We start from the raw sequence: 13,009 nt of genomic DNA on the forward strand, positions 1-13,009 counted from the left end.
CTGAGGACACACTGTAGAAGTGGTGGCAATAGCTCAACCTCAAATTAATTTTTCTTCTTTGGCAAACTGTTAAATGACTATCAAACATAAAGCTTTTCTTTTCTTTTTCTTTTTTTTTTTTTTTTTTTTGAGGAGGAATATAAGCTTGATAGGTACTGATGATTCCAAGTGTCCTTTCTCTAGAGAGCTTTTCTTATTCTGAATTTTAAAAATGGGTCCATCAGGGTTGACTTGACCGTGGAAGCAGGTATTTCATTTGTACTTGTACAGTGGTTGACTTAATGCTGTCCATGGAGGGAGTGGATGCCAGTCCTCTTAAGGATGAAATAAGTGTTCACGTTACCTTAACTTATGGAGCTGTATACATATATAAGCTATTTTATTAAGTTACAAAGCCAGAGAGGTTAAACTATAGTATTTTGAGAGGGGAAAACTCTTTCTGTGAGATTGACTCAAAACCAGTATGTTTTAGTTTGGCCTTAAAGTTTACCTTACTTTCGGATAGAAGCTCATAGCTGCTAAGCTGTTTAAAGTGTGTACAGGATGCATATATCTTGTTGAGACAGAGTGAAACGCTTGTTGGACTCAGAGCTGAAATACTGGTTGTCTGTTCAGTTGGCATCTCTGCTCTGTGCCACATAGCGCCATCCGCTATTCCAGCAGCCTCTTTCAGCGTAGTGTGTACTTGATGTTACAGTTTAGATTTGTTGGCCTTTTCAGTCGTGCTGTTTGTTAGACTTCAGTAATCCTGGTCTCTGCTAAAGTCTGTCTCATGCCTCCCAAAGCATAGGTGTGACTTCGTTTTTATTTGTGGGTGTGCAGAGTAGTTCTAGCCTGTGAACTAAGAGTGGGGGTCTTTCATTTCCCTTGTGGAGGGCAAACTAAAGACTAAAGAAGGGAAGGAATTCCCAGAGTTCCAAAAACTATTTGTGGGTTTGAGATTTGTTGACTAGAGAAGTGATAGAAGATTTAATGTTTAAATGTCAAGTATCGAAATGGGACTTTTAAAATGGCTATAAATTTTACCTGCTCTAACTTATCAGAGCCCCTTCTGCAAACCAGGGTGATCTCCCAAACCCCATGCTACTTATTTTCTGAAGCCTTAGATTATCATTTTTGATGTCCCTTTGACTTTCTATGATTCCGAGCCTAATTTTTCCATCGAATGTTCAGTGATGACTGGTGTTAGTTAGAAATATGGAAAGCTCTGTTCTATATTCCCCTCCCTCTTCTACATGTGTTCTGTGAAATAACGCGTGCTTGAGAAATTTTGTATATAAACCATATTATATTTCAGTCTGCGTTGCATGTGGCATTTGCCTTTTGCTGTTATCTTTGGAAGGTATGTGAAGTTCTTGGCTGCCTTGCTTACTTTTTCTTCTCTTTGTTTTCAAAGCATCAGCAACAGGTGGCGCAGGCTGTCGAACGTGCCAAACAGGTGACCATGGCAGAGTTGAATGCCATCATCGGGGTACGTGGCCTACCAGGTCTACCTCCTACAGTGTGTATAACCGGCTTTCATTTCTTATTAATATGATGGCTTAATCTCTCTCTCTCCTTCTCTTTCTAAAATATTGTGTAGCTTAACATTGACCTACTTGATAAGGGCTGGAGGGGGAGGGGGCTTCAGGTATGCTGAGGTGTGTAGCGGAAGAGAGATTAGTATAAGGGAGATGATAGGAGAAACATTTTTAGGAGGAGAAGAAAAATCAGTCTGTTCTTTTAATGGGAAAATAAATATCATTTATCCTGTGATACTTAAACCATGCTCCAATAGTCAGGTAAAAAAAAAAGTGTTAGGTTCAAGTTTTAAACTCTTCTCATTATTTCTGTCCTGTAACTTTAGATCACAGTAAAGTCAAGAAGGGCCTCATAATGACCATTTCATGTAGTTATCTTTGCTTTTGCCTTTTGCTTTCCTAGGGTATTGGAACTTTTATAACTGCTTGGTCTTTCTCTTTCTTGTGCCCCTTTCATGAAGTTTTAAGTGGCACCCCAATGAAAAGAACTCTCTCTTGCTGTTGAAGAAGTGATAATTGTCTGCCCTAGTGCCCTCTAGCCTTTCACCAGGTTTCTGCTCTCCGATGTTGAGTTCAGTTAGTGCTCCTCGCTGGTGACCCATTGTCAATCACAAGTCACTTGCTCTGCATTAATGAGCCTGGTGAACCCTGCGGTCCATCCCCTGCATGAGTTCACCTCTCCCCACCCCACACCCTCCTTCAGGGTCCAGGATGGTTCTCGGGTTTTCTGCCCTTCCAGACTAAGTGAAAGAAGTAGCTAAAACGTGGGACCATCCTTTCTGATTTTATTCATATGTGAGTGCCGTGAGCAGATTCAAATCACTCATTTATCAATTTATGTTAATTGCTTGTGAGAAGATGCCCTGCTGGTCTTTATAGTTCCCTCAGACACTTTGTAATGATAATTAGACATGCTGCTGTACGGATTAAGAGTGCCATAGTCCAATGACGGCCACAGACAATGGAACCAGTTAATCCATCAGGGTTTAAAATTACATCCCAACTGGAGATGGAGAAAAAACATAAGAGCCAAGGAGGATTAAAGAATGAGCCTCAGCTTGAAAACTCTCCTTTCATCAGTTTCTCAATTGCAGATCTGCAGTCGGGTTGCCTGTGGTAAGCTATTGGCAGTCAATTAGGTGAAATAAACTGGGAGGGTGACCTTCATTTCCTTTTAATAGCTTTTTCCTCCCTGAAATGGGGAGCTTCAGTGGATTTTCAGCTTAAATTTTATTCAAGCTGCTTTATTACACTTGACAGCTTAGCTCTGCATAAACAATTCTCCCCTTCTCCTCCTCCCCCCAGGTCTAGGCTCGGCATTTCTCCCCCTTTAGTATCACATTTTGGACTGTTACTTAGTGGGCTCTCTAATCACATTCAACAAAAAACACAATTACATCTGCATTTGTCTGCTGCCTTCTGTACCCTTTTCTTGTGTAATGAATTGCTTTATTTCAGAGATCAAATCAAATATTCGCTGGTACTTTTGCATGTTCCGTGTTTGATTAGCAAAGACTAATAGCAAATTGTACTTGCAGCTCGAGCACAGAATTTTTAACCCTAATGAATGAGGATGGAAAAGCCTGTTTTGATTAAAAGAAAACATATGCAGAGCAGTTCTCAAGTACCGGTTAGACTTTGTGGAACATGTTTGTTTTCTGATAGGCTCTAAATTTTTACATATCATTTTTTGATGGTAAAACTTGTATTTTTAAACCTCAAAGGCTCTGCCCAGTCCAACACATTAGAAAGGAGGAAATTGTATCCACCAGATGTTTATAGGTAATAGTCATTTTGAGTGGAATCAGAAAATGAAAATAGCAGGTTGCTTTAGAGGGGCAGCTGAATCACTAATTTTATGAATGGCTTTAGTCCAGGAAACATGTTGTTGAGATTAGAAAGGCAGATCAGCTCTGCTAGCTAGCAACAATAACACAAATCAGTGTATTGGGCCCAGCAGAGGACTCAGCGCCAATTGCATGTCTTCAGCGTACTGGCATGTGTGGTTTTTATCATTGTAATTTTTGAATCAGTGTATTATAATTGTAATTTTTGAATCAGTATATTAATTTATGTCAGCAGGCTCTTTTAAAGTTGGTAGTGATCAATAGTTATCCCGAACCTTAAGTTTCATGCTCTGGCATATGCTTGATTTTTGCTTGAAAGGAATTGCATGCGTCCTGGAAAATCGAAGTAGCATAAAATTGGGTTGACAATTCAGCAGACCTTTGAACCCCTTCATTGAACATGCAGTGTGTCAACCTGTCTCCCCAGAGGGGAGGAGGCTCCGGGAGGCTGTCTGTTCGTACAAGCAGCAGCTGCGCACAGAGTAAATGCAGCCCAGTTTGATAGCAGCTGTCAGTATTGTTCAGGGACCGACTTAGGGTAAAGAACAATGGGAGAGGCCACGCTCTTCGTCTGCATCGACTTTCAGGCTAAGAAAAGAAATAGTAATTTAACGGTTTAGACATCTATTACAAGTGTGAAAGATCATGAAAGAGTACCCCTTAAAATGCAAATGAGCCGAAACATTCTCATTCCCTTTAAGGTACAATCAAGGAGCTCACTGCTTGCTTGACAGGGCTGAAGATATTTCTCTTTAGCAAATTGGGAGAAAGTTAAATATTGTCAAGGACACCAAGCTTCTAGGCAAACTCAGCTTGTGTCCTGGGACTATGGATGCTCTTTTAGGAGGAAGAGAGGATATATTTTTTCCATCCTTGTTGAGTGAATTAATGGTGCCTATTTCTCACCAGCTAGAAAACTTGTTCTGTCTGATGGGAAAACTGGATTTTAAACCTTTCCACCACAGCACTTACCTTCAACTTTAGATTATTACTCGTATGTAAGAAAAATAAATTTCTTAAATAGTTGATATTTGGAGAAATTACTGAAATGTTTTGTTTTACATTTTTAAATAGCTTTCACTGATAGCAAAATTGATAATTGGTAGAATAATAACTGCAGCCCTACTTTTTGAATTTTGCTTTTCATAAGGTCTTTTGCTATTAAACATGTTACATTCTTGTAACAATAGAAAGAATATTTAATAATGCAGAGATATTAAAAGGCACAGGGTTTATTTGTTTTGACACACAGCTCACTTGTGCTTTAGAAACAAGTTCATTGTGCAAAGGGAACTTACTCATTTGAGACCTTAATTATTTTATTTATTTTTATTTTTTTTACATATCAGGGTAGTCTCCACAATTTAAGCAGCGTCTCTCAAAGATTTTTTTAAAAACTTTGGAATTCTGTTTAAAAGGCTTAAAACAAAATAGATTATTTGTAGGATAGTTAATGGCTACCTCTGAAGGCAGAGAAAAATTTACTGAAGGACTCTTCAAGATCAGTCCCCACCGTACCCAGGGAGTTTGGAACTCAATAACTAGTGTTATCTTTTAATCTGGTTTCTATGACATAATTAATCGATATCATATAAATATAGATACGTACATATCTGCACACACACATGTCTTTTTAATTGAGGTGTAGTTTATATGTAGTGAAATGCACAGATCTCACCCGTACAATTTGATCTCTTTGGGTGCATGCACAGTCCTGTAAGCAGACTCCTTTCAGGATGCAGGGTGTTTCCATCCATCACCCTGGGAGATTCCCTGTCCTCAGCTAGTTTCCCCTACCCCCTCAAGAAAGGTAGTTGGGTTTTGATTAAAAAGTAAAAAGTGGTGGAGTGCAGTTTTCTTTTTTAAAGACAACAGTTGCATAGTTGTATATCTGTTTCTAGCCAAGTGTCTGCTGCCTAGCTTTGTGGTGTTATGTGTTCATCTTTCTAGGAACATTTTGTGTTATGTAACCTGGGACAACATGTAGGCCTAGAATCAGATGGACTTGAGTAGGATGCTTGATGCTTCCATTTTTTAGCTTTGTGACCCCGTAAGATCAGTTCACCTCTATCCGTGTCCCATCTGTAGATCATAATACCATTTGGCTTGCATGGTTTTTGTGCGATAGGACCCTGGCTGGCAGCCTTCACCCAGCACATGGGCCTGACTCCTTGACCTGCAGTTTCGTCTGCCTGTTTTCTCTAAGTGTTCAGAGCAGATCTGTGGGTCCAGTTGGCCAAGCCCCCTGTGAGGGGTAGCTGCTCCAAGCAGCAGGTCACCTCCTCCTTTGTCTTTTCTAGTAGTTATGTGGATGCTGGTGTTTGAGATTAGACTCAGCCAAATCCTCTGCTCCTGCATTATGTAGTCGTACGTGAATGACTTTTAATAAGGACAGACCAGTGCAAAAGCACTGCCATTTAACTTTTGATGAACAAACTTAAAGTTCAAAACTAAGGGGATAAAGGTAAGTTTTGGGAATAGATGGAGAGAGAATTGAGAAGCAAAAATGTGAGGACAGGGCATCATTGGTTTCCTTATTCATTGAAAAGAGGGGGGGGAACAGAGCCTTGCTGGCACTGGGCGGGGATCCTTGTGATAGAATTGGAAGGTGATATATCCAGGTGACCAGTGTTGGGGTTGTTTTTCCCACACCACACAATGCCAGATTCCAGATAGCTGCCTCGGTGAGAACTGTGAATATAAGACAATTTAAGCAGTTTCCCATAGCAATTGCCTGTGAACTTCAGGAACTCAAGAAATTTGGGGTTAATGTAGGCAACTTTGTTTCTCCTTTCTCATTTATTTGGGTACAGTCTGACTTATTTTCCATGAATATAACTTCTGTCAAAGCCTGTGGGGCTCAGGTCTGGGGCTCTGTTTATTGGTCAGGTATGTATGTTTCTACTTCATAGGCAAATTTGTAATACTTTCCTCTTTAAAACAACTTACTGTGAAATAAGCATAGGGTATTTGGCGATGCCAGCTAGGTTGGTTTGTGTGGGGGATGGCTGTGAGTACAAACTCCAGTGTGTCTGGAGCAGGAGCCTTTCTGTCCTTAAGAGATTGAGTTGTAGACCTAAAGGGCTCCCATTGTTGCATGAGATGATTGGTTTAAGGATTAGCAAAATGTTGGATTATTTTTCTCCTCCGGCTGTCAGCTGTCTATAGGATTGTAGTGTGTGATGTTTAAGAGGATGAGGTTAGCCTCTTATTCTTATGAGTATGCAGTTAATCCCTGGAAAGCCCATCAATAACCCAGCTATAAGTTTCTTTATAAAACAAATATGCCCTAGGAGAATAATGCATGGCCTGCTACCAAGAAGAAAAACCGAAATGGCTACAACAAACATAGATCTTTCAGCTCTACTAACTTGTACTTAGTGACATACCCTCCACTTAAATTCCAGGAGTTCAGCCCTTTTATTAATTTTCCAAAGGGAGTGAGCAGTATTGCAAAGAAGTCTTTCATGCACCTTACTTCTCCTTTGGTTCAAGTTAGTATTTTACTGAGAGTACAGCTAGTTCTCTCTGACAGATGCAGGGTTTGGCTTCAATGCCTGGGTTCTTCTGAGTAGTCAGAGTACCAATTAGTTATTAGAAAGCTTATTGGAGCATTGTTTACTTTTTAATGTCCCCACGTATTTTTTTCATATGATTTGTACTCAGTTCCTTGGGGAAAAGCCTACTATTTTCTCTCTTGAGAGTAGAAAGTATAGAGCACCCCATTTTATGAGTTATAGCTATGCGTGTCTTTAAGTATATATAATTTACATACTATAAAATTCCCTCTTTTAAAGCATATAACTCAGTGGATTCTAGTATATTTACAAAATTGTGCCACTATCACCACTACCTAATTCTAGAACATTTGTAACACTACAAAAAGAAATCCCGTATCCCATTAGCAGTCAGTTCTCTTGCCCTGTCTCCCCTGTCCCTGGATTTGTCTATTTGGAACATTTCATATAAATGCAGTCATGTAATATGTGGCCTTGTGTGTCTGGCTTCTTTCATGTGACATAATGTTGTCAGAGTTTAGTCATGTTTTAGCATGCACTTCAGTCCTTTTTATAGATGAATAATACTCCATTGCATCAATATACCACATTTTTAATCCACTCATCAGCTGATGGACATTCAGGTTGTTGCCACCTTTTGACTATATGAATAATGCTGCTACGACCATTTGTGTACAAGTTTTTGAGTGGAATCACTGGATCGTATGGTAACTATGTTCAGCTTTTTGAGCAGTGGTCAGACTGTTTTCCAAAGCAGTGGATGGGAATTCCAATTTCTCTGCATCTTTGTCAACACTTGTCATTGTCCATCTTTTGATTCTAGCCATCCAAGTGGGCATGAAGTGGGTTTGATTTGCATGCCCCTAGTGGCTTGCAAAATGTCTAACTACCAAGTGCCATAACTGGCACTTACTGTCACACTTTTAGCATTAGAGATGCTGTTTTGGGGCATGGTTTTAGTTCAGTTGAGTAGTGGCATCTCATTTGAGGTTTTGATTTGCATGCCCCAAGTGGCTTATGATGTTGAGCATTTATTTTTTTTCATTAAAACCTTATGCAGTTTTAGAAGTGAATCTTCCTAAATAAACATGACTTTTTAAAACTTATTGTAATTCAGGCCTGTAAGTCCCTGGGTTCTGGTCATTGCCACAACTGTAACAGTCACTTAGGGCAGGCTGGACCAAGCAGCTCGGTGATGACGCGGGCTGAGCTGGCCTGCGTGGATTGGCTGGCATGCAGAGAGAATGAGGATGCATTCGGGTCCTTAGAGTATTAGGCCTTCACCCTGGTGTGCCTGCTGCATAGCGGCCATCATTTTCCCCTTTCTGTGTCATTCTCTGTGCTGCTGCATTGATAATGGGGCCTTTGGATGGGTTGTTATTCTTGTTTTATTTTAATTGTCTTCAAGTGTCTTGAGAATTCTGGCCTCAGGAAGCAGTTTCTGCCTGTTTGTCACCTTTGCTCCTCTTCTTGCTGGAGGCTGATTCACACAATGGCAGGTTTTCGATAACTTCTGTAGTGGTGTCCTTGATTTTTCTGCTGCCACACAGCTCTTTCCCACTTTTCCGGCTTGTTTACTGTAGCATACCAATTTTCTTTTTCTGCACTCTCCCAAGGTAAGGACTGAGTGTTTTAAAAAACAGAGAAATAGCAGAAATCAAGGAAGAGTGGTTGGAGAGAACTGTCAACAAATGCTACTTTTCACATTTTTTTCACTTTAAAATGTTTACCAAGTGCAATAAATGCCACTAACTGTCATGCTTTTAGCATTAGAGATGCTATTTTGGGGCATGGTTTTAGTTCAGTTGGGTTCAGTTTGTGATCTGTGTGACATAGTTTCTCCTGAAGTTATACACGGGATTAAATTCAAGTTGATTCCGTGATTGGTAATAAGGAACTTAGCATCTGGTGAGGGTGAGATGGGCATTGGCCTTCACATGCATGCTGGGTGTCTTTCCCAGTTGTATATGCAGCTCTGAGGTGATAAAGCATGTGCCACGCCTGGCTGAGAAACAACAGTGTAGAAACACTGCACTGTTACATTAAAGCTCTAAATGTAAACAGCAGTTAGGTTCATTACAGTAGCATAGTTCACCCAGGCTGCACTAGGTAGAGGTGAGATACAATTTGGAATGCGTGACTGTTGGTTGACACGGATGAGGTTACTTTATTCCTTGTGGGTTTTCGGTATCATTAACTCAAGGTTTGGTGTTTTACATGTCTCACTCTCAGCCTATTCAGATTGTTTGGACAAGAGCAAGTGCATTCATCACCTTACCCCCAACCCAAATCTTTCGTAATTACCTTTGAGCACTAGAACACTGATATGTAAAAGTTACCTGTGTAGGTCTTTCCCAAATTGTTTTGTAAAACAGGAAGTTTTTGTTTTTGTTTTTGTTTTCAAATTGTTGGTGGTGCCAGGTCTCGAAAGTAGATGCTCTTTTTTTTTTTTTTTTGAGCTGTGACAAGGTGCTCAGTGGTGATGAAGGGAAAGTGAACAACTGAATGTTGAGAAGTATTTTTAGTTTTTAAGCAACAACTTGGCAAGCCCCTGGGCATTAGGAACCTGAATTCTAATGTAATGGGACAGAATTCCAGCTTAGATCTAGACCGAAATTTCTCGACCTCAGCACTATTAACATTGCGGGCTTCATAATTCTCTGTGGTAGGGGGCTGTTCTGTGCATTGTAGGATGTTCAACAGTATCCTTGGCCTCTACCCATTAAATGCCAGTAACATTTTATCCCCTTTCCCTCCAGTGACAGCCATAAATGTCTGTAGCCAGTGCCAAATGTCCCTGGGGTGGGGAAGAAGGGGTGTCAAAATTGCTCTGAGAACCCACTGGTCTAACTTGATAGCTTGAGTAACCAAACTGTGTTGCTAAAAACCATCATTTCTCATTAAAAATGCCTTTTGTGGTAGCATTAATAACTGTTTTGCTTGTGTGTTGTGTGCTGTATAGATCTATAAGCATTAACTTAAGACAAAAGTTTGCTAATTAGTGTAAACTAATAAATAGATGGTTGAATTTTCCCACTCTTGCTGTCATGTTAAGAAACTTGCTATAGTTTCCTCTACAGTCTGTTCAGGTTTGGGTCTATAGAGAACTGATGCATGGAAATTCCCCTAATTGGCAGAGCCATTGGCTGTTTATTTTTGTTTGTTTTTGAGGTTTTTCTGGCTGTATAGCAATGTCAATAATTCTTTTGTTCTAAAACATTTTTAAGTAGCATTCATGGCTTTTCTTTTGGTGAAGGTGATGGGTACTAGATTGCCTGTCTCCAGGTGAGCTTTGTTGAGAAAAAATGCTTTTCCAAGGACACATGGGGCAATGAGGCAGGTAGGCTGCCCTTCTGGAGTTTAATTGTTTCACTCTCCAGGATGAGGGCCCTCTATTCCTTTCAATGAATGTTTTATTTTAGGAACAACTCTTCTTATCTGGTAACAGCTTGTTCTGAGAAAAGCCAGAGCTCTCTCTGTTTAGTCTTGATTCTTCTTTATAAGCTTCCGTGGAAGAGAGCTGAGCAAAAGACACCCTCCCTTTTCAGATGTAGGGACGAGGTATTGGAAAGTGGGGACTGGAGAGTGGGCAGTTGAGTCATAAGCCCCAGAACAAATTCTAATCCGTCACTGCTAAATCCGCATATCCAGATGGGTTTATCTTAAGGTGAATGTCCAATGGTAAGTTTGAGGTATTGAATGCCCTTGAGCTTCTCATTACCTGGGAAAGGAGAGAAACGGGAAGTCTTTTGTGAACATGAAGAGAGGCTGCTGCTGTCCCAGGACAAATGCTGTTCTAGGGAACAAAAGCTTTGCAACCATCATTCTGGCCATGAGTCCAAGGCAAGCCCCTCTGCTATCTGGAAAATGCAGGAGCCTTGATGCCCACCCTCCCTGCCTCAGGTGTGTTCTGAGCTGAGGCCAGATACTGAATATGAAAAATACTATCTGGGAGCTTATGTGAGACAGTGATACCCGTGTTTCCTGGGTCTACTATCTTCAATAGCCTACCCATCCTGTTGCTGTCCTGTATACTTTTCTTTTTGCTTTAAAAATGAAAAGAAAAAAAAAGAAGCTCTCAAGGTGGCCAAGTTAAGGATGGAAGAACCCAGTTGCCTCTAATGATGGACAGTGAACTATTTTTTCAAGGGGAAAGCTTAGAGCAGAGGTGTGTAGAGGTGGAGTTGCCCATTGCCAGTTAGGCTCTTAGATATCGCCATTGAGTTATTAACCCAAATACTGGGTTTAACCACAAGATCTACTTAACAGCTGTGTCAAAGCCCCTTTATTGTATAAACCAACCTTTCTTTTCAACAACATATCAGAGAATACGTTCCAGTTCGTTTTTCTAAAAACCGACTTGGATTTGGCAGAAAATCTACTTCCTTCCTGCGTATCCAAATACCGCCTTTGCTCTGGCATAAATCCCACCCCTAAAGTTGACTTTTGGTGACTTGATTCTGGAGTTTTGGGGGAGTGGAGGCATGCAGGGAGGGTGGCAAGGTGGTGTCCTCAACCCTGTAGTTAACTGCCTTCCCTCTGCTTAGCCTCTCTCATCTTCTTTTGATCAGTGCCTGCCTAATTACCCCGCTGCTCTTGCTTGTGTATGCATTGCTGCGTTCCCCCCAGAAGCCGGACGCAGTCCTTCTTCTCCGAGTGATGATAGTAATTGCCGGTCGGGCAGACCTGGTCCTCAGCCTTCTCAGGCACATTCTTGTGGCAGGTGTCTAGTTCCTAATTAAGTGCTAATGAGCATGCCTAGCGGACCGTGACGCGCTGCCAGCTTCTTCCGTTTAATGTCTTGCTATTGCCAAGCTCTTAAAAGGTGACAGAGCAAGAATTAGTGTCTTTGGGATGACAGGAAGGTGATTTTATGCTTAAAGAAATTGTTGTTATGATCTCAAATGGCGAATGAGTAGTTTATAAATACTCTCCGAGAATACTATTAATGCTGTCCTCTTGGACCTCGCCCCCTTTTCCAGTTTCCCTCTAATTAGAACTGTGCTCTCTTTGGAAGGGGATGGAAGTTTAAAGAGAACATTGGTTCCTAAAGATTTTTAAAAAGATGCTAGTAGTAGTTGGAGATTTATTGTAAGGTGATTGTAGACACTGATTTCTGCTTTTAAGATGCTGTTTTCTCTTGCTCCTGAGGGTGGGAACATGTTTAGGACTCAATTAAAGATCAGTAGTCTGGGTGGAAATTACTGAAGATCTGGTGTGAAGATTTAATATATTCAGTGCACGCAAGGGGATAATAAATAAAACAAGTAATTGAGTCCCAGGGAAGTGAGCACAAATCAGAATCTGAGGAATTTCCTAACATTACACCTTAGAAATTGAGCTTTAATCGTTTTTACTGTCTCATCAAAAACGAGTTTTATGTTGGACAGCTGAAATGTGGCCAGATTTATGGTACAAGGGCCATTTCTTACATACTTTTTCATTTCTACAACATGCTCTTAAATATAATATATGAGAGCAATGATACTTTTTAATGTGAAGAGACTTATGATCTCTGGAGTGGGTTAAGCGATAGAGGCAGAGGCATTTAGGATTGGAGACTGGGGTGTCCGTGGTTGGTGTCCCATAGGTCTGGTGAGAGTGTTTTCCCATCAAGGTCGTTGCCCTCTCTGGGCCTCAGTGTTTTCCTTGTGACCCTGAAGGACTAGGTCTGGGGCATGGAGCTCAGAGGAAGTAAGGGGTAAACTAAGCTTCACCTTAACGAAAGCTTCTTCTATCTGTCACATGCATGGCTCCCTGAGGCCTCCCTCTGTGTGTGGTGGCTCAGTGACCAGTGAGCCATAAGGGTCTTTCCTATATTGAGTCCCCTCCCCCTGCTGGGAGAATCTGCAATTTTCTCAGTGCTTTGAGCCTTGGCTCCTGTGAAATGGGAATGTCAGTACATACTCACAGTGAGAGCTTAATGAAATAAGGACACAAGGTACCTGGGGGTGGGGTGCATAAGAGATGCTGGCTTTTCCTGCTTTCTGAGTAGTGTTAATTAAGGATAATAAGTTGGTTTTGTTTCATCATACCATTGTAAGTTAACGCAAGACTGTCGGGGTGAAATGGAGTCACTTAATAACCGATGACTACTCAGTTACTATATTGTAGGATGCATATC

At 40.9% G+C, this 13,009-nt stretch overlaps 1 protein-coding gene across 3 annotated transcripts in view; it reads left to right on the forward strand.

Moving 5' to 3' along the window:
* Positions 1–13,009, forward strand: part of LOC308563887 (transducin-like enhancer protein 1) — an 81,894-nt gene that overhangs the window by 28,011 nt on the left and 40,874 nt on the right. For 2 of the 3 annotated variants that reach the window (XM_081151460.1, XM_081151461.1), the window contains exon 6: positions 1,397–1,471. In XM_081151460.1, the coding sequence (XP_081007586.1) occupies positions 1,397–1,471 (75 nt within the window). Of the gene's footprint in view, positions 1–1,396; positions 1,502–13,009 lie in introns of all 3 variants that reach the window. The other variant, XM_081151459.1, reaches the window with a different exon arrangement.

This window comes from Miniopterus schreibersii (genome assembly GCF_964146895.1).
Source record: "Miniopterus schreibersii genome assembly, chromosome: 11".
NCBI lineage: Eukaryota > Metazoa > Chordata > Mammalia > Chiroptera > Miniopteridae > Miniopterus > Miniopterus schreibersii.